This window comes from Eutrigla gurnardus (assembly GCF_963514095.1).
Source record: "Eutrigla gurnardus genome assembly, chromosome: 17".
In the NCBI taxonomy this organism is placed as follows: domain Eukaryota; kingdom Metazoa; phylum Chordata; class Actinopteri; order Perciformes; family Triglidae; genus Eutrigla; species Eutrigla gurnardus.
Genome location: NC_139928.1, coordinates 11,245,780 through 11,267,360, shown reverse-complemented (window position 1 = coordinate 11,267,360; position 21,581 = coordinate 11,245,780). Strand labels below are relative to the sequence as shown.

The window sequence follows — 21,581 nt, the reverse complement described above, 5'->3', positions numbered from 1 at the left end:
CAATTTGTGATGTTCTGAGTTAAGTCATAATTTAACCACTAAATGAAGACCAAGTGGCTGGATGTATAATGTGCAGTGATCCGAGACAGGAATAGGTCCGTTACCAGATGTTTACATGAGGATGGAAAGAGACTTAACTGTAATCTATGAGAAACCCAGCGTGTTATACGATGCCTGAACATGTGTCAAAATGTCCAGATATTTATATGCAATCAAGAACACCTTGAAGTATGGCCAGAGAGACGGAAGGGATCTTCGTAATACCATCAAGCAATCAATGACTCATCACACGGAAGAACAGAAGACACGGGGCAGACTAAATGAAATAAAATGCCATTTTATTGTTCAGCCGTGTCATAACCTTGTCTCCAAAATAAGCACAGCAGGACTACAACTGGTTCATCAACCTAGCTACCCTTGATAGCACATAAAACTAGGTTTTATTAGACCACCAATGATAGCTTTAAAGACTTTTCTATCAGACATCCAATGATAGCATACAAAATAGTTGTTAACCTACCAGTGATACTGTATATAAAACACTTGTCTCTAGATTTATCCCCGACCCACCCTCAATTTCACCCATCTCCCTCTTTAGAACATTTGTGACACTGACATATTTTATGCTTAAACAAGCACATATCAAGAATGCATAATTCTCCATTTTTGAGATTATAAAAAAAAACTACACAATGTTACACTTTAAGTCAGAGTACAATTCAACTGATTATTAGTGTTCTACACATTCGGCCATTAACCAAAGGAACATTGTATAATATCACTATAACTTAACACTACATGTAATATACGTTTTTTTAAAAAAAAATTACAAATGATTAGCATTGAAGAGAAAATGAAGATGGCTAGTGCGAAGGCAAGCTGGGTCAGTACCATAACAGAGAATGAGTAATACAAAAAAGAAATAAAAAAATAGAATAAGAAAAATAGAAACAAAAGACTGATAAGAATACAGGCAAGGCTAAAACATGTGTTTCAAACGTTTAAGATCCACCTCATGTGCACTCATTCATATAGGTAACCTCCTCCATTGTGTGATTACACATGTCTGACACCTTAAGCCCTTCTCCCCCTCCCCCCACCCCACCCCCCCCACTTCAACTTGCTTGAACATTCCCATGGCAACCATCTTCTTTGTTTTCTTGTGTGTAGCACTTTCCAAGCCCTCTTATTCCTCTCGTTACCTTCAATCACTCTACAGGCCAATCATAATGCTGCGTCAGACAATGCAGGCCAATCACAATGTAGGTTCTATCAGAATACAACTGCAAAAAGAGCACAGGACACAACTTCCAGTCAGGTTGTTGCCATTTCCATCAAAACTTTACTTTTACTGTGAACTTGCAATTTGCCTCTGTCTTACCAATCCTACAGGTCTGTGTCAAACCAGGCCAGCTGGTTGCTGTCCATCAGGTCTTGGGAGTGGCCAAGGTCTGGCAACGGATCAGTGTGGTGGCCCAGGTCGGGCAAAGTGTCAGCATGGTAGTCAGCACCTTCCATCATGGGGTCCAAAAGAGAGTCTTGGCCATAGGCTGCTGGGTAAGCCCGGTAGGCACCATCTGGAAAGGCAAAAAAAAAAAAGTATTCAATTGGTGCAAAATATTTCTTATCACAGACATTAGGATGTTGTTTATTTAGTTTGTTTATTTAATTTAGTTTCATAGTCATTCAATAAAGCTAATATTCTAGCAGTAGAAACCACAAATCAGATGCTCTTCAAGAACAATTTACATAAACTAAAATGTTGATGACATGATAGGTGAGAAACAGAGTGGGGGTTTCATCAGAGTTAATACGGGCACTCACCATCCTGCCTGTAAGCCAGAGGGTCACCCTGACCTCCCATATCCAGTCCCAGGTCTCCAGTCTATAAAAAGGCAAAAGAGTGATAAGTAAAGAAGTGGAGGTTCTTGTCCCAATGCTATAGTGCATGACTTAATATGCAATATAAAATGGTGATTTAATTTACTGGGTCAGTTTTAGCCTGAATGCACTACATAATCAAAACCTGCTAATTTGTCTATGACCCGACCATTACTTATTTGCCCGATCATCAATTTGTGTGTGCACATATGCACATGCTTTTACCTCGTTCCAGGCCATGGGTTCAGTTCTGAACAAAGAACTGGTCAGCTCCACTGACAGACGCTTCTTGTAGTCCTGGGGCTTGTCCTCAGACATGCGGAACAGGACAGCTGCAGCATAGGTGGCTACAGGAGACAATGCAACACAAGTCAAGCGAGTCTATACAAGTACACCGAGAATCAGAAATGTTTGCACAGCCTGTATTTGTGTCATGCATACTCACCAACACCCTCATTACGGGAGTGCAGCAGCTCAGTGAGGGGTGCAGTGGCTCCTTCAGCTTCAATTGCCTCCGCAGCTTCCTTGTCCTGAGCCAGTTCACACAGCACACCTGCTGCCACACGCTGGATATTCTCCACCGGAGAATACAGCAACTGGAGATAGAGAATAGCAGAGGGAAAAATGAAAGATATTTGATAAAGACAAAAGAGAGTTTCTGATGTGCATGACAGACAAAAAGTTTCAACAGCTAAAAGTTTAATCTAATGAATTGGCATAGCTGTGAGACAGTCTTTGTCTGTCGCGAGGTTGGGGGTTAAGTTTCACCTGGACAAAGAGTGGAATGGTGTTGAGCCCTCTGATGACAATTCTGTTGTGGACATCCCGGGCCAGGATGTGCAGAGCTCCTGTGCAGCCTTCCACTATTTCCTCCATACGCACTCCCTCCTGTGTGTTTTCAGTGAAAAGGCGGGAAATTAAATACGCAAAACATTTTTTAAAATCAAACAGATGACGCTGGAAGGGTTGTATGCTCGGTTACCCACCACAAATTGCTGCTGATTGCCTCCCATGCTGGTGCGCCTCTGGGTGTCCTGATGAGCCCTGACGAGCAGTTGAACCAGTCGGGGGATGGCTCCTTGCTCTCGCAGAGCACTGTGGTTGGCTGGGCAAAGAGCCAGGTTGCGGATCAGACCAACTGTAGCCTAGATAAGAGAAAATATATTTTAGCCGGCTGGAATTAAGTCCTGTTAATTATGTCACAAAATACAAGGTTGATCCGACAGTATGTTCTAGGAGTAGGTGCGAATGGAAATACTTAGATGGCAAATGACCTTGATTAGTGGCCAGTGGGATGGTGGGTGCAATAGTTTGACCACGACAGGCAGACCATAATGAAGGCGCACAGCATTCTGGGCCATCTCAGCATCCTGGTGGCGGGAGGTCAGGTGACGCAGGGCACAGACCGCTGGCTCTGTGATGTCTTCTCTGTCACCGGCCCTAAGCACGGTTCGCACCAGAGCCTCAATGCCTCCAACCTAACATGGAATGGGATCAGTGAAATACATGTAATTGTGTTATTACAAAAACAAAAAGGACAAAGAATGCACAATCTACGCCCCGCAGAGATGCACAGTTATGTTCAAATGTTGAGTGTATAATACATACCTGGCAGACCATGAGTTTGTTACTATAGTTGTTGCAAGTCAGGTTGGAGAGGATGCCAGCAGCACAAGTCACAACATTGATGTCATCACTGCCCAGCAGCTGGACCAGGGTCCCGAGGAGACCCTCCATTCCCTCCTGGAAAACCAATAATAGGGAAAAGAATGGATACATTGTAAATAATTTTGCATTTTCTTTTATCCAATACTTAACATTAAGTGGACGACGAGGCAGAGTGAAACATAGCTCCTCTTTGGAAAGGGATAAGTGGTGAAAATATTCTTAATATAGCAGTCACTTAGTTTTTGTTTTTAAGTGGTCCTTTCTTTTAGGTGGTTAAATGTTTTGGGGCTGCCCTGTCCTGTTAGGCAAACAGCCTACCTACCTGATTCTTCAAACTGGACGCGTGCTATCATGCACAGCAACGCCACATCTGATCTAAAATCTTAACTACTGCTTTTACACATGGGGCTGATGACAAGTCAAGTCTGGGACTACAGAGTGTGTTGTACCTGTTTAGTGGCAGCATCTGAAAGATTCCTCAGAGTCCAGAGGCAATTCTGGACCAAACGCTGGCTGGGGTCTGTCAGGTGAAGACCCAAGGCCTGCATGCCTCCTACACACGCACACAAACCAATTCATTACATCAGGGGAAATTTCACCATAGTAGAAAACCCCAATGAGAAAATGTAGAGTAGAACATTAATGGATTTTTCATTGTAATTTTTCCACTCCATTTATGTACTTACCAGCCTCTACGATAGCAGGTTTGTTGCTTGAGCAAACAGAGAGCACCTTGAGCACTCTGCTTGTGGTCCACAGCAGTTTCTCATATGTGAAGGTCCTCATGATATTCACCAGGGCCTGAGGGCCACCACTGGCCAGAATGATCAGCTAAAACAAAGACATGTTTAAGCCACATGCTACAAAGTGCTGCCAGCCAAGTGAAGTCAGCAGATGGTGTCCAAACATGGATAAAATCAATGTAAATTAATGCATAAATATGTTTATCTTCAAAAACCTTGCTCTCCTGGTTTCCATATGCAAGGATCTGCAGGCAGTCAGTAGTGATTGCCAGGAACTTGACGTTGGTATTAGACAACAGGGCCACCATCTTCTGCAGTCCTCCGGCCAGACGCACCGCCATCTTTGCCCCTTCTTGATGCAACAACAAGTTGTGGAGTGTGGTGATGGCGTAGAACAACACACTGTCCACTGGCGAGCTGGAAAGGGAACAATACTTAATGAAGTACTTGCCCGTGTGTGTTGGAGACAACCGGTTCAATTAATCACAGTCATGTGGATGCAGGTACAGTGTCTCACATTTTCTATTATTATTCTAAGTATTGGAATAAAATGTGTTTGAAATTACATCTCTAGCTCAGGGCTGTACAGTGCGACATATGTTGCACGTGCTACACCAAAACATGCCTGTGCTAAGAATTAATCTGCCCTGTAGCACGGGGTGCTATGGGCAGATTTAGCCCCCCCCCAAAAAATATTTCTGTGTAGAACGATGTTACTACGACCATAGACGTCGGAACTAGGGGTGCGGGTGATGCGGCCGCACCCCCTCCCATCAGCCTCCCCGCGGCACCCGAGCGCTCTTTCTCAGCCTTGCGCAGGTTGAAAACCTGGCTGCGCAACACTAGGAAGCAGGAAAGACTTACGCATTACGCTAATCATAACTCTACACTATGTTAATTAATCGCTGTTAGCTGTTGTTGTGAGCTGGACACCGACTTACGGAGTGGCTCCCGGTCGGTCAGAGCGCAGACCCCGGCAGTCACACCGAGGATCAACAGATGAGTGGCGGCGGCGCTGAGGCAGAGGCTCCGCTTTTATGTCCGCGTCATAACGCTTTTGGTGCGTGTTTAAAACAGTGGGTTTACTTCAAAAGGCGAGCGTCAGACGCTGGCAGAGCGTTTATGAACAGTGTTTAACAGCTCCCTCTAAATGTCTCAAAGTAGGCTTTTAGGTAATTTCACAGCATAACAGCGCCTTCCGGGTATAAAAGATGTACGGCAAAATCTGGAATGAAAAATGGCGCTGTTATTTCATCCCCGAATCCCATTCATAAACACATATCTAATATCAGTTAACGAGTGGTTTTCCGTTTCTCGGGATACAAGTCATTTTTCCGTTTTTCGTTCTTTTATTTTGAAGCCAAAAATGGGAAACGACTCGTTATCCGTTTTGCGATTCAGATAAGTCAGATGGCCGCAACGTACACGGACCGTTTATCCCCCGACCCTCCTTACAAAAATCCCGCCCCCCCTCTCAGAAAATAGTTCCGACCATGGGCGTCGCTAGACACCTTTTAGTGGGGCACGTGCCCCAGTATTGATCTGCCGTGCCCCAGTAAAATCTCCTGTTCGAGTTTTAACGAGCTACTATATTTGGCAGTGGATTCATTTATATTGATAATAACGGTAAAAGAATGGATTTTCTTTTTCATCCACAATCTCAAACCAATGCAGTTTAACCCAAAATACAAGCTGAGGCGCGCACCTTGTGGTCCGGCGCGCACATTACCGTACACGGCAGTGTGCATGTCGTAGCCGGTGCACCGCTGTTTTTTGTGATTTTAGTAATAGGGGGCCTGTGCCCCAGTAGAGCTTTATGTCTAGCAACGCCCCTGGTTCCGATGTCCATGACTTTGACCCGACCAAGGTTGCGGAAAAATGGCTGGCCACTTCCCAGAGGGCCAGGAGGCCATTTACAAAGCAGTGGCCAGCAGACAGCCTTTAGACTGGCAGTGTTTTAATGCCTGTTATGTAAAAATGAGTTAAAGTGTAATAAAGATGATTCTTCTGCATTTTTAGGGTGTGCTACAACTTTCTGGTCCTGTGCTAAAAAACTGTCAGCCTCGGTAGCACTAGTGCTATGTGCTGAAAAAGTTAACGTACAGCCCTGCTCTAGCTCCCAGGAGTGCATTGTGTCCAATGCCAGACTGGTAAAAACAGATTTTAGTTACTTTTGAGCACTGTCACAGTTGACACAATTTGAACAGACATCTGCCCAATAATACATTCAAGGAATTACTAACATATGTATCAACATTTTAAGAATACTCAAAATAAAACAAAGAAATTCAATTCAGTGCAGATTTGATGGAAACTTTATAATGTAAACCATCAATATACTTCTGAAAGATTTTCACATATGGTGGGGCTATAATCCACAATTGCTACCTGCATTCAAATGATTACCCGTTTCTAGTTAAAAAAAAGGCAAGTAGTTCATCATCCAATGCCATGTTTCATCCTGGTTTTAAGTGTGGTAATCTGATTCCAGGTGCAAAGTCAAAACACACATGCAACATCCAACAAGTTGCAACTTGCTGGCCAAGTAAGTGTTGTGTCTTTTTCGACCCTTTCATGAAGCAAAAGAGTTAAGGCAGGACCCCATTTTAAAGGTTTTAAATGTGTTGCATTGTGGAGTATTCAGTTCCTTGGGAAAATAACTGGCTGATTTGGAGTTTGTAATTTGTTAGTGATTTTCTCACATCAAAGCAAAGTAATGAGTCAGTTTTGCTGTTTAAGATGTGTGCAGATGTTGGTTGGAAGATGAGGCTAGTGCTTCATTAGAGGTTAATCTTTTAACACTGTTTTGTCTTTATTTTCAGTTGAGTCATCATTTTTAAACACTGTCTGGCCTTCTCCGCAATATAGAGTTAGAGAAAGAGGAAATCAGTCAATTTGCCCTGGGCAAACTGAGATTTCTTAAGTTGTTTTGTAATTCTTTTTATAATGCTTAACTCATTTCAAAGAAAGTTGCTGATGATGTGCACTGGTAAACAAGATGCTTTCTGAGGAAATTCAGTTTTAAAGATCTGCATTAAATCAACTAAGTGATTAGTCAACTCAGAATGTCTTTGGTCAGGCCTAATTTTAGTTTATTTGTGCCATTGTCTTGAAGGCCTATGTGATTAAAAGAACATTGCAGCCTGTTGGATATATTCAAGTTTGAAATGAACATGTCTTGCCAATAAGTGGCATATGAGATTAAATAAATAGGCAATACCCCAAAATAAAAAAATTGTGCAGAATGGAATCCAATAAAACAACTCTGCTCCTCTTTTGCACTGCAAAAAAAGGAACAACTCAACCCACTCTTAAGAGAGCTTCTCTGCATTCCTGTTAGCTTCGGACAATTTGTATGTGTGGACACTGATACTGCACATATGCTGTGAAGAGTGTCATAATTGGTCCAGTTTCTTACCCTAGCATCTTTACCAGGGCAGGAATGCCTCCAGACTTGAAGATTGCAAGGAGCCCCTCACGATGGTGGGAAAGGTTGTGCAAGGTGCCAGCGGAGCAGCGAGCTGTCTCCACATCCCCAGTGTTTTGCATGGCACGGACAACAGCCGAAACCATTTGTGGGGAGCGCATCAGGGCATGACGTGAAGCCTCCTTCTTTGACAACTGGTGCACCATTACAGCAGCTTTATTCACAACAACCTAGGACAGAGACGATGTTTGTGAGGGATGCATGTTTTAGAGCAATATGTAAACTGCATTGCTAATAATTACCACAAATTACTCAGCAGGCATAATTTCACCATTTGAGTGTGGTCATGTGATAATTCATTAGAACAAGTACCTGGTCCTCATCATTGAGCAATTTGGTAAGCTCAGGGATGGCACGAGTGGCCAGCTCAGCATCATCCTGATAGTTAATGAGATTGACCACAGCATGTTTTAGCATCTGAGAGGGCTCTGCAAGGCGCTGCACTGCTGTGGGGTGGGCAGCATCCAGCTGGGTAGGGGGGATCTGGATGCCCTCCTCCAAGGTCTCTGGGAACATGGCAGCACGCACGCGCTGAGCCCGGGTCATGGCATACCCCTCAATGTCTGAAAGGAATGCAACATTGTGATATTATACAAATTTATGCCATAATACCTATCCTGATGTTGCAAATTTCATTATTATACAGATATTAGTATCATGTTTACCTGTGGGCTCGGGAGTGAAGGGCTGGTTGAACTCCCAGTCATAGAGAGTTGGATCATCCTCCTCAGCGTCAGGGTTTCCCTTGCCACTCAGAGATGGAGCTGAGGTCGTGACTCCAGACTGGATGCCTGAATCCAGGTAGGACTGCTGCTGCCACTGGGTCACTGCAGCCTTGCTGTCTCCCATTGCCATGTCCAACTCCATCAAATCAGCTAAAGGAAATCAGGCAACAAAGTTGAAACAAAAGAAAAGACAGATGAGGAGAAAAGCGAGCTTCACGTTACTTCACTTTAACTTAGTTTCTTGCTTTAGGCCAAGACTAATTTTAAAAGTCATCTAAAAAGTTAAAGAAATATTGGAATAAAACGTGTCATCTTTGAATTAATGCAGCTAGAGGATGTAAGTGTAAAAATAATGGTAGTGGGTTGTCAGGAGTCACAAAGTGAGAGTCACAAAGTGTGTGCTCCTCCATGCTGATGTCCTCGGGTACGGATCATAAATTACACTATGTAATCATCAAATTACTCTTTCAATCCCCACGCACGTTTTTCCTGGTGAAGAAACTCAGATGTGTTACAAAAGATGACTAATTTCTTTTGATACTGTGCCATGTGCTCACCTAGCCTCAAGGCTTATGGCATTTCATATATTTATGTAAAGGTAAACTTTTCTCTAAACTCTTCTGCACCTAAAAAAATACATTGATGACAGTGTTCATATTAATATAAAAGATACTTTAAATGAAAGTTCGTTTTTTAATACTTACACTGGGTAGCCATTGTTCTTGTCTGCCCTCAGCCCGCACAGCAGATATGTCTGAGTAAAGGGAAACAAGTTAACCATGTAAAACAAAAACAACCCGCACTCATTCTTAAGTTATTGTCCAGAGTCAAACCTTATGGTAATGTCTATGGGTTTCTCATACGTGGTATCAGTAATAAAACCACTGCGCTAAGGTTACCTGTACCAGCTCGCTGTGATTCAGGCGCTTGTTTGGTTTGCTAACGTAACGTTAGCCAGGAGGGGAAATGCCGAGCCTCCACCTCCAGCCGAGAGAGCAAAGCGGTGGGTATTTCCAGGCCAGCATGAACACAATTCACCATTCAGCGGCAAAGAACATCAAAGGCATATTTCTCCCCCTCCCCCTACCACGGCCAAGTTCCGACCTCGCAGCTTGGGTTTCCAATGAGAGAAACTACCCCCTCCGCACCGCAATCACTTCTATGACTCCTCCTCTCGTGGTAGGTCTGACTAGGAGGCTACCTTATCAAAACTAAAAAACAATTTGACTGTATAGGTTACATCAACCACAAAACACATTTAAGCGCATATCATGGAAGACCGAAGCGTTATCACGTAACAGCCGCCACTGCTAGCTAACAGGTTGGCTAGCTTACCTTGAAAACTGGCTAAGCTAACCTAACGTGCGTAGCTAACCCCTCCGCTAGTTAGCTAACTAGCTAACATAAACAAACACAGTTTGGGGCTTCACTCACAAAGCCCAAATTGTTACGACTTGCTCTGGGACGTATCGAGTCTAAGTCATCATCGTAATAAATCGGCTCATTATTGGAATCGTGACTTTCAAGCGAACCCTCCAAATGTTTAATTCTGGTTTTATTAGCTCAGCTAAACGGGACGTATGAAAAGTAGATCCAAGCGCCACCGTACAAAACCTGCTGTGCTACCAGCCAAATCAGAAAACCCCACCGGAGCCCCCTCCCTAGCCAAAGATGATTTTCTTTGGTGAAGCAAACATTAACGCGCGGTGAATACGTTACACAATAGCTGTAGCAAACACACTCGATTTACCAGAGTCGAGCGGCTCCTCCGTGGTTCTTGTCAGGAAAATTTTGTCCTTTCTCTTGGCTGGAAATAGGAAAAAGGCTGCTAGGTGAACCACCCGTAGAAGTCCGAACCACACCCGCTATTGCTCCGCCGAAGATGTTGCTTCCGCCTGTGCGATCGAACATCAAGATGGCGAGGGGAAAAAATACCGTATTCTGCCGCACTCGGAAAAATAGGGCGCACATTTAAATAAAGTTTTAGCGTATTAACTGTTGTTTTACAGCTAATTGGAACACGTTGATGTATTTTAAATTTAAGAGAACTCGGCCATTTTAGTTTTGACATGTTTTTACCCACACAAATGAAAGATGTGTGATAGGGGAAAGCGAGGAGCATTCATTAGAATGGAATGTGATTCATGAGCTCCTGTGATATGATAGAGGGAGTTAATAAACATGCAGTTAACTCAGAGAGGAAAACATATCCCCTAACAGTGCTTCATCATTCATTAATTTATCTTCAATTTAATTACAATTTGGCAAACACGTGGCAGTTCACACAGTTAAACTAGGACTCATTTTGCAAATGATAAATTGCAGTGGTTAAATGGAGACAAAGACAATCCTATACAGACCACAAGATTAATCATATATGAAGTTGTAGCAGAGTGACAATTTAAAAAAACTAAACATTGATTGTTAGAATAAGACAAAAAATGCAGTGGCCATAATAACTGATATGTTCGATCCATCACTAACCGATTGAAGGCGGACAGTAAAACTCAGACATACTCGGCTATATGTGGTCTACTTTGTGTCACAAACACATCGCATATGTTTATTCTTGAAATTGTATGAAATTGCTTATGTATGGTCTCCATTTTGGGCAATTATTCATGGTTTGCTCAAATAAAATTGCACTGCATATGCCTTTGTAAGATTTATCTGCTATCAATTATCCACTTAAATGCATCTAGTGTAGCCTACATGTGTATCCTCTTCAGCATTAAATACACACTCAATGTGACCTATGATTATAGCCGTTTGAAAATAAATTGCATTCTCATTAAATTCAAACAATCAAAAGAGAAACTGCCACACACAGAGTGCATGTTCATGTGTCTGATATGTGCCATAGAGTAGAAAAGGTCAAAGTCCATAGTTTGATAGCGAAGCATATTGGTGTTAAGAAATGTGTAGCAGGATAATAAAAAATATTCAGTCATACGCCTGCAAGGGGTATGAATAACATCAGAGTGAGATGGAGTAATAACATAGACCACATGCTACCAGCGCAAATGGAAGTGTGGCGATAATTTTTTTTTTTTTTTCAAACACTGCTTGAACTGAATCTATCATAAGGTGATGACTTTTACTGCTTATGGATTTTCATTATTTTCTGCTTCTTTTTTCAGTATGTGGGGCTTGTGGAATAAAACTATATGATACTCATCTAGTGTCTCCAACTGTGGCGGAGAGAGGTGTAAGTCAGTTTCATTTACCCAAGTAATGCCAAATGCTGTGCGGTACAAAAGAATAAAAAAACAAAAAAAAAACAAAGCACAAATAAAGTATGTCTGCAAGGTAAGACCAGAAACATATTCCTGCCATCAGGAATGTCTCAGAGTAATGAAAGTAATGCAAACCATTTCTCACACATATTTTTTAATCATCTGACAAAATGAGTCACTGTTATTCCTTAAAATCAGCCATGCAACTGAATATTAGGTATGGGATTTATGTCCGGTCTTCTAATGATAATGATCTGAAATTGTATTTATCTGCTCCGAGTTTATGACAATACATACAGAAAATGCTTTAAAATGAGCAGCACGAACAGGGAAATTATACAAGACACTGAAGGATTGTTTAGATATACTGTAATAAGCCCAGCGTGGTTAGAGATCAGAATCTGCTAGACAGCAGCCATAGTGCCTACACAGGCTGGATAAAGTAACTTGAACCACTTACAATGCAACAACCCTCCATTTAATACCTCGGTGGTGTAAACACTTAATTTCCTCAAAAGTACCTCATTAGACCTATTTTATCAGCTTGTTACATTTCAGCCGTTCATGTCAATTTTCTGCCAATTGGACGTTATCTAAATAACTTTTTGACAATCCACAAACTTCAGTGTCTTGTACAGGGTTAACCCAGCAGATAGACGCTCACCAGCACGGGCTTAACCGCAGTACCTTAACTGAAGGAACCTCAACTGTAAGGAGTTTTTGTCCTTCTTAACAATGTCCCTTCACAAGATAGAGTGAGGAGAAGAGGAATGACTGGAGAAAAAAAACAAAAAAAAAACAACCAAAGAGAAGCTAGGTGGATGAATCCGAATAAATACACCTTTTATTTGACTGATTAACAGATCTGATTATACAAACGCCAACACACAGCTCTGAAATAACAGGACCAATCAGCAAGACAATGACTGTACATTCTTGTTGTGACCCTCTGTTCTTCTGACTCCCTTGCCCACCCGCCACCCCGCCCGCCCGCAGTAACTATGGAACTGAATCACTAGCGCTTCTTTCTGTACAAGTAAAGCTCAGCTACCCACCCCCTACCCCCTACAACCATCTACCTCCCCTTTCAGTGCACTGTCGGGTATCTACAGGTTTGAGCAATACCTACCACAAGGAGACGTTTGGCCAGTTGTAGAACTGGGTGCCATGATGTACCTCAGGTGCCCTCTACACGGGACTAGTGCTCGAGTGTGAACTTTGATTCTGAAGTACATATTTTTTTGTCAGGTTTGGTTTGTGTAGTCTAGCAGACAGCTGCTGTAATAATAGTGTATGCACAGTCTTAAGAGCTTGTAGTGTAAGAGCATAGCAATGTTTTGCCTTTTGGTTGAAATGCAAACAGCCAGACATCTCTTGACATACATGTTTAGGTTGAAGTAACTTCCTTTCCTTTTCTCCATCTCTCTCTCTCTCTCTCTCGCACACACACACACACACACACACACGCACACACACACGTACACACACACGCACACACACAAATACTGGTATGTTTGTCCCTTCATCATCAAAAAAAAAAAAAAAAAAACAAGACTGTCTGCAATTTTGTTTCAGGCATCTTTTTTTTTGTTCTCAATCTCTGCCTCTGGCCAAGCGTGACTTTCCCCACATACATTAAACACACACTCATCCCTAAAGCACCCTAAGTGCAGTTTCATCAACATGCACCCTTCAGCAGTTCCTACAGTAAAAAACACCAACTGTACCATCACTAGAAATGGATGGCTAAAACACCCTCCCTTTCATTCCTGCAATCGATCATTTTCAGCCCACCTCTCACTTCCTCTCAGGTCGACCTCCACAACCCCGTTATACCCCCATACCTATTTACTCCCATGTAACAGATAGTCTTGTATGTAACAGTGACAAATACTCGCCCTCAGCGCAACAGCCAGGAGGGGGCGGGCGGGGGGGTGAGGTGAGAAGAGGGTGAGGGGAAGAGAGGGTTAGTTCTTCTCCTTCAGGAGAAAGTGAAAGACGATGGAGAGGGGAAAACTCTGCCTACATCCCTCTTTCTCTCCGCATCTCTGTGATGGAGTGCAGGGAGGAAGGATAAGGAAGATGGAAAGTGACTGAGGTGGAAAGGGAGGGTGGGGTGGAGGGTGGAGGGGTTTGAAGTGTGTTGGTCTTTCATGTGTCCTGGCCATCAGTGGCAGGGTTGTCGTTGGCATTGGGCAAGTCCGAGTCAGTGTCCCGGCTGGATATGCGGTCCAGCTCCGCCTGTACGTCGCTCAGGCCCAGCTTCGAACCTGCAACGAGCCATACGTACAAATGACTACCTTATATCACAGCAAACAAGCATTTTAGCCAGAGCAATAAATGACATAGCATTGAGTGGTTATGGCAAAATGCAAATAAGCACAAAGCCAATTACACATGGTACAAATAGGACCTGGGCGAAATGAGAATATTAGCAAAACATACACAATAATCCACATAATATTATAATTGCTAATTTACATTGGCAGGGTGTTGTTATCTTTCATAAGGAAATTTTTCTTTTTTCAATATAATTCTTACATTTTGAAAGACAAGTTAGTTGGACAGAGTGCATACTGTGACAGAGAGGGTACACTAGTTTAACTTTACCTTGTTGATTGGATTAGTGTTTGTAAATGTTACTTAATGGCATTCCTATGATTTTCAGATATTATGACACAATTAGTTTACATCCATGTGTACCTTTGGTAATACCGACGGTATTAATATTTATTTGCATATAAGTATATCAAACACATTTAAAATGATCTGCATTGAGACCAGTGTTGTGTTTGTTAAGCATTGTCTGATTGGCCTGCAATTTACTCAGTATGCTGTATGTTCCATGTAATAGTACCAATGTGATCTATTGTATCTATTTATAGTAGTAACTTAGTTTAAAACAGACCAAAATGGAAGACATCTTATTGTTATTTTGAGCATCTGATAGTTTCAAAATAGTATTTTTAAAAATATACCAGTATGGTTCACAGTGAAAAACATCATACCTTAAACCATGCACATAATAAATTAATATTGGGTTTACAGTATACATAGTATAAGTATCAAGCTATATATTTTCCCCATATCACCCAGTCTTATTTAGAATCATGTGCAATGTTTGTGGCAGATGTTAGTTATGAGAAATGCAATGCAACATGCCAAAAAAATGTAGAGGAACAGAATGGAGACAGGGCGTTAGGAAGGGAAAGATTAGGGGTGCAACTGTCATTAAATCCTCAGTCAATCAAATAAAATGACCCACTTTTCTCCCAACCAAATAGGTGAAAGGAAGAATGCAGCTCTGAGATGTTGCCCTTTCTGTGGACATTTTGTTACATTGTTCTGGATCTTGCAACTAATAAGAAATGAATACACCTATTCTGACACATCTAAGAATTCACGTTTTGTTTGTGCTTAGGTTTTAAAATGTTGAAAGTGATTAAAACTACTCCTGACAACAAAATGCAGGAAATGAATGATGTTCGGCTTCATTTTGCATCATCCAGCAGACTACTGCCCGTGGCTGAGTGGGGAGCTCGGGGTGCTGCTGACACAGAGAGACGCCGAACATCGTTCATTTGCACATATCGGCCATATTGCAACGCTACAAAGACAGTTAAAATTGGCAACGTTTCTATTTAACATAATTTATAGCCCACAACAAAGTCCATGTGTGTGTACAAAAGGTAATGGCTGATACAGGAAGCTTGAGCCTGGCAATGCTCCCCCTCAGAAGAAAGTCGGAGCCTCACAGGAGGGAAAGGGTCAAAAGGAAATATAGGGATGCTTCTGAGAATGAACGATAATGACATACACAAGCGATAATAAATGAGCAGTATTTCTCTCGCACACACCTTAACGTGGCCAGCATCCTCTGACTAGTGCACACACATACACACAGTATGAGTGATGTTAACAGTGAGATCGCACAACACAGTTAAGAATGAAGTCACACAGAACTACAGACAGGCATAAAGACGATGGGTGTTACATTTGGACTCGGACCCTTTAAAGATTTCCTTTACCATGTGTTATGTTCATGTCTGGAGCAGAGAGTGAAAAGATGAGAAAATGAAGGATGGCAGACAGGAGATGGAAAAAGAAGCTGAGTGATCATGAAATGCAAATGGTATTAAACCTAAAAAAAAAAAAAAAAAAACATTTGCACTTGTCCAACAAAACCAGAGCATTGTTACAACCTCGACCCACCAGAGTGTGTTCTCACCTGACTTGCGTACTGTTCCTGGAGTGTTGTTACCGCCACCTGGTGTCCCGGGCCCCCCTGTCCCAGCTTTCTTTGTCAGTAGACTGTTGAAGAAGTTGGCCAACACACCCTCACTGGTCTGACCTGCAGCATACAGAGATAAGAGTTTAACACAGACAAACACGAACATGCACTGACCAAGCCGTTGTCATCGAGAGCTGTGTGCAGTCATAAAATATATGACATACCCGACTGCGGCATGGCGTTCGCTACGTTGGCCGCTGCGGAGCGATTACTCGTCCTGGGTGAGCCGGTGGGTGCTCTACTGGTGGTGTCCTATAAACAACGGCAGTTTGTTTCACACACATGGACACTGGAGGGAGCGTTCCTACATCTTATCAGCCAAAACCAGTAAAAAAAGGAGCACTCACCACTGGTCGCCCCGCTGTCACAGCGGGCTGTTTGGCAAGCAGCGACTGCAAATTAGAGCACAATATACACACTCACTCCAATTAGTATTTAATTAACATATCAGCACCCTCAGGTCAGATTTAATTGGCGCACCAGCAAGCAGAAAACCAAACTGGCAATAACACAACAGAAATCTTTCCTGACCTGCAGTTTTACCAGAAACACTTGGTCATCTTCTGCCTGAATCTCCTTTTCATGTACAATCTGATGACAAGATGGGGAAAAAAAATATATATTTTTAAAATCGCTTCCAGTTCTTTATAGCTCTCCAACAGCAAATACATTAGATTGGTTAAAACTTCAATGGTCCCTGCAGGGGACTTGGGTAATGTTTAGTGCATTGGCTGTGAAAAAGGATACAGAAGGTAATGACACATGACATTACAGCCATGCTCATTCTGTTGCGCTGAAGGCTTAGACATTTGTTAGTAGGAGCGTGTACCTTTCTGACCGGCGGTTTGACTACGACTTCCTCAAAGCTGTCGTCTGCTTTTACTGTCTGGAAGTTCTCGTGAAGTATGGCAATCTTTTTCTCATTGTCCCAACCTGATGGACTGAGAGAGCAGAGACGGGGTTACAAACCAACATACAGTTCTAGTACGTGTACACAAACAAAAGCAGGCTTACATGAAGACGGCATCTCTTTCCACCACTTGTGCCGGGCAGTGGAAGGGAAAGCCGTAGAGTCGGTGAACCAGATATTTGTACAGGATGTCCAGGTTTTTCATCTCCTTCACTGATGTGTAAACCAGAGACGCCCCGTCTGACATGGTCGTCAAGGTTATTTTCAGCATCACCACGTCCAAACACAGGGGCCGAAATAAAACTCACAGCCCAGTGATTAAAAAACCTACATCTCTTTATAAACGCAGCACTACAGAAACACAGATTCTAGCTTTGAATTATTGTGACAAATACACAGAAGATGCTGTTTAATCTTTTGTGTAAAAATTTAAGAATGTCAAATGAGAGAATTCAGTGATGTTGAATAAAACCAATAGTTTCATCATGTTTTCACTACTGCTACACATTTTTGTTCGTGCAGTTTTCGGCTCGCAGCAGAAACTATGTTCAGCGAAGGATACACTGCAGACAGAAACTTCTGATGTGAGACTGGATGAAGTCCAGGTGTTCGTCTCTGTAGTCGTGCTCCTTCTCCAATGTGCTGATGGCGTCACACTGAGGAAAGATATGAAGGTGAATATGTGTACGTAGATGCAATGCACATGTATGATTTTAAAGGACAATAGCTTTCCACACAGCTATGTTTGTAAGCCAGCAGTGAGTGAGTGAGTGAGTACCTTAGTGCAGACCACAACCACTGGTATACCCAGGTTGTGTGTGAGCGTGTTTTCTCCTAACGGCAGCAGCACACTCTCCTCCTCTTCACTCCTCCTCTGCGGGGTGCCATCTTCTCCACTGCCTGGCTCTGTGTACTCCTGGAACTGTTTTACAACTACACGCACACAAACAACATTAACCTTCACAATGATGCACATGACATGGGCTATCATTTTAAACATCTCGTATTATCATTGACGGGTCTCTTAAGAAAAAACCCTTGAAGGGTTAGTGGTCCAATGAAAAGCTTCTAAGAAAGGATTTGATAAATATGCTCCTCATTTAAGAAGTGTTATCATTCAGCTGTTCCACGAGGAAACACTGACACACACTTTGTTTTCAACTTGATATACTCTTGCCGGTATGACTCACGTCTGTGCTCCAGCTCCCGCAGCGTCTCTGGGGCGACCCGGAGTTTGTCGATGTGTTCCCTAGCAACGGCCGCCCACTTCTGGAGAGAGTCGAGGGCATTCCATGGTCGCGACATGTCAACCGTTATCAGCAGCAACGTGTTACCAATAGAGTCCACTGGAACAGCTACTCCCTGCAGACCCTTGTGGTAAAGGTCTCCGTCCAACACCCAGGCATTACACCGAGTCTGGTCTAAATGAACACACACACACAAAGATAAACACATTACCTTAGTGGTACTCTATAGTAGGCTTCAGACATGTATTGGTCTATGAAATGCAAGAAATTACCATCAATGTCGTCATCGTGGACACTGAAGTAGAGGTATTCCAGGCCACGCCCTTTCATGAACTCTTCAACCCCTTGCATCTTCGCAACCAAGGCGGTCTTCCCTGAGCCCACCTCCCCTAAACACACACAAAATCAGTCAAAAAGCAGAATTATGGATAGTAATATCATTTGGTTTCTAAAATGTCAGAAAATGGAGAAACTGCCGTCAATCTTTCCTCAACCCCAACCATCAGTCCAAAACACAAAGAAAGGCATCAGATCCTTATGATTGAGCTGGAGCTTGGAAATGTTTGGCATTTTCATTTGTAAAATGATTTAATGGATTAGCAAAATTCTTTCAGACATAATGTCTGCTAATCACTTTATTGGTTAATCTACCAATCACTTCAGCACTAAACAAATATGTATGTAGCACAAATATAGAACGTAAACAATCCACTTGACTAGAGCCAGCAGCCTCATTTAAGGATTTTCAATATGGATAAAAAGTTAATTATCCTGTAAATACATTGACAATGGACTGTATTTGCATTTCTCCTGGCATTATTACTAGCCTCACCGCGGACAGCATGACATTGTTATTGTGCATGACGTAAGGTCAAGGCTGCAGCACCGTGCCATATCTAGTCGACAGGGGGACTCGATGCATCATAAAAAAAACAGAGCTTGCTAATGTTGTCATGGACAGCATCACAAGACAAATGGCTGTAAAGTCACACGTCTGTAAAGTCAAAACGCTGATTAGCTGGAATGGGTGCGGATTATCCCAGGCGGATGTGTAGTGTGTAGACAGTGTGCGTTTGTGTTTAGTACAGCAAGCGGGACACGAGGACCGAGTGCGACGGGGAGGCACCCTCTCAGCGTCGGTCACATACTGGGACACAGGCTGATGGTTTGTCTGGTCCCCTCAGCATCATCTCCACCTCACTGCTACTAGCGACGCTGGATGCTAGAATGACTTGCAGTGGTTCAAAGCGGCCCGATCCTCTCTCTCTCGCAAGATGATGAGAGAGGGTGTGTGTGTGTGCGTGTGTGTGTGTGTGTGGGGAAATACACCTGTCTTGTGTCTGCGAGGCGGCGCACCCGCTAACATTACCAGACGTGAACACAAAAGCACCATCAGTCCAGAGTGAGCTAGCTCTGCTATCGAGCAGCATTACGTCTTCCAGAATGAGACGACCATCAAGCTAACGGTGCTTGCTCGCTAGCCAGGAGAGACACACACACACACACACACACACACACAGATACCCACCCATGACCAGGACATTTTTCCCAGACGGTAGCTTGGATCTTGAATGAGTTGACACTTCACTCAGGATGGTGGACCTGCAGACAGAACAGCCCCGTTAAAACACGGCCACACGAGGCTTTCTCGGTCATGAACAAACAACGACTGACAGCGAGAAGCTAAACGAGCTAGTGCTGCTGTGTCACCAGTGTCCACTCAGTCTGGTGCTGATGCTAGCTAGCCCCGTTAGCGAGCTAGCTGTCAAACCATCCTCATCCAAGCACAATGGACCCCCCGCGCCCGCAAATCTTGCTCACAATAACCCGTCTGAAATAACGTATCGCCCACCACAAGTCCTGTCCGTCATCCTCCTCCGGGTTGTTGTTGTCCAGCGTGCTCTTAGGTCCAGTCGAGTTGGAGGATAATAATGCACTCCTCCCTGTAGTCGCCATCTTCGCAGGGCTTGTTGTAAACCGAGTGGAGCGCCCGGATGTAGCTGTGGCGTGCTAACCTAGCCTGGTGCATCACACGCCGGGGCCGGGGCGTGGCCCGTCCGCCTGTCCGCACAAAGCTGGGGTCCCTGCTCCAGACGTGTAATGATCTCATCCGCAAAGGGAGGGACGTGCACTGACCTCCAGCAAGTCCAAGGCCTGACACCAGGTCATGTGCAGGAAGATGGTCTACAACTGAGTGTAATAGTAATGTATCAAAAATAAATCTCTGATAAATAGCCTATAGGGGAAATTAATGTATTAACATTTGTTTTCATGTAATCTAATGTCTAAATTGTGACTGGTAATAGCCCAATGAACCAAATAGCCTGGTGGTACAAAATCCAAGCAATTATTTCAATTACAGGCTATTATATAATATTTTGCTACAGTGAAGCTTATTTTGTCCCGGCCGATTTATCAGAGTAAATCAGGATAAATGTGCTTTCAATAGAGCCGCACAAATCCGATTCAGACTAAATATCCTCTTAAAATCGTTGCCTCATGAATCAATGTCTTTGATTTTTTTTTAATAATGTGGCACTGTGCCTAAGCCTACAGGATAAAGCTGTAATACTAGGAATTGGATGCAATCCAAAATTATTTATGAATTATATGCTATATTTATGATTGTACAACAGGTTTATAAAGTAAAAAAAAGTTAATCAATCAAAAGTTAGTTATGCAGCAGTATTCAAATCTAAAGTCACATAGCGTGACACTTACATAATCTAATTTAGTTTTCAGTATATTAGAAGTGAATGCACGTTCAGCACAAATACAGAAAATCAATATGTATATCACGCTAGATACAGGTTAGTACAATCCCAGTACTTCACAGGTGTCTGATAAGCTAATGAGAAAACAGTTGCCAACAAATTTAGCCTGAAAAACAATTAGAAGCCAATTAAAATCGAAATGATGATACCAACCAATCGGATCAAAAATAATTTAAAAGAGCACTAATATAACCTAACATATATATTTTTTAAATCTTCTATTTGCTGTTTATTTAATCGTAAACGCTTCATACATAATGTTCAAACGATTTAAATTCATCCGAACTGGCGCATCCGGCGGGCACAGCGTGAACTTTAATAACTACCAAGTGGTCTCAGGTGTGCGGTCATCGTTTATTATAAAACCGCTGAAGCACATCGTAGCCAATCAAAGCTGAGAACCGGAAAATCAGTTTTTTACACGTGTCAGTTCACCGTGACGACCACGAGATGGCGCTGGTGGACTGTGCTCGAATGCCAGCAGGTCCCTGGGCACGGTGCGCTCCCTCCGGCCCCCGGTGGAGCCAGCGGATTACAAACTCTAGTTAAGTGGCGCGCCGTCCTTCTCCTCCTCCTCCTGCTCTCCATCCTTCACACAGAGTAGACCCAGGCGCACGGA

The 21,581-nt window shown here is 43.0% G+C and overlaps 2 protein-coding genes across 4 annotated transcripts; both read right to left on the bottom strand.

Moving 5' to 3' along the window:
* Nucleotides 1-321: 321 nt before the first annotated feature.
* On the bottom strand, nt 322-10,421 carry LOC311028296 (catenin beta-1-like). The gene is made up of 17 exons (XM_084032757.1): nt 10,255-10,421; nt 9,209-9,258; nt 8,445-8,654; nt 8,092-8,342; nt 7,711-7,949; nt 4,508-4,709; nt 4,236-4,380; nt 3,999-4,102; nt 3,490-3,624; nt 3,156-3,359; nt 2,868-3,026; nt 2,650-2,769; nt 2,327-2,477; nt 2,107-2,228; nt 1,825-1,885; nt 1,382-1,577; nt 322-1,283 (listed from the first exon to the last, which is right to left on the bottom strand). Exons 2-16 carry the CDS (start codon nt 9,219-9,221, stop codon nt 1,387-1,389), a joined length of 2,307 nt encoding a protein of 768 aa, XP_083888883.1. The 5' UTR covers nt 9,222-9,258; nt 10,255-10,421; the 3' UTR covers nt 322-1,283; nt 1,382-1,386.
* Nucleotides 10,422-12,557: 2,136 nt separating this feature from the next.
* Nucleotides 12,558-20,244, bottom strand: dync1li1 (dynein, cytoplasmic 1, light intermediate chain 1). Of its 3 annotated transcripts, none has more exons than XM_084032512.1 (14): nt 20,041-20,244; nt 19,717-19,790; nt 18,461-18,577; nt 18,132-18,362; nt 17,720-17,874; nt 17,504-17,597; nt 17,046-17,181; nt 16,861-16,972; nt 16,563-16,622; nt 16,379-16,423; nt 16,196-16,283; nt 15,969-16,091; nt 15,769-15,786; nt 12,558-14,010 (listed from the first exon to the last, which is right to left on the bottom strand). In XM_084032512.1, exons 1-14 carry the CDS (start codon nt 20,142-20,144, stop codon nt 13,892-13,894), a joined length of 1,476 nt encoding a protein of 491 aa, XP_083888638.1. In that variant the 5' UTR covers nt 20,145-20,244; the 3' UTR covers nt 12,558-13,891. The 3 variants fall into 3 exon arrangements, with proteins under 3 accessions (XP_083888638.1, XP_083888639.1, XP_083888640.1); XM_084032514.1 differs by lacking the exon at nt 15,769-15,786 and adding an exon at nt 15,598-15,621 and having other exon boundaries at nt 13,875-14,010; nt 20,041-20,243; XM_084032513.1 differs by lacking the exon at nt 15,769-15,786 and having other exon boundaries at nt 20,041-20,239.
* Nucleotides 20,245-21,581: the final 1,337 nt, after the last annotated feature.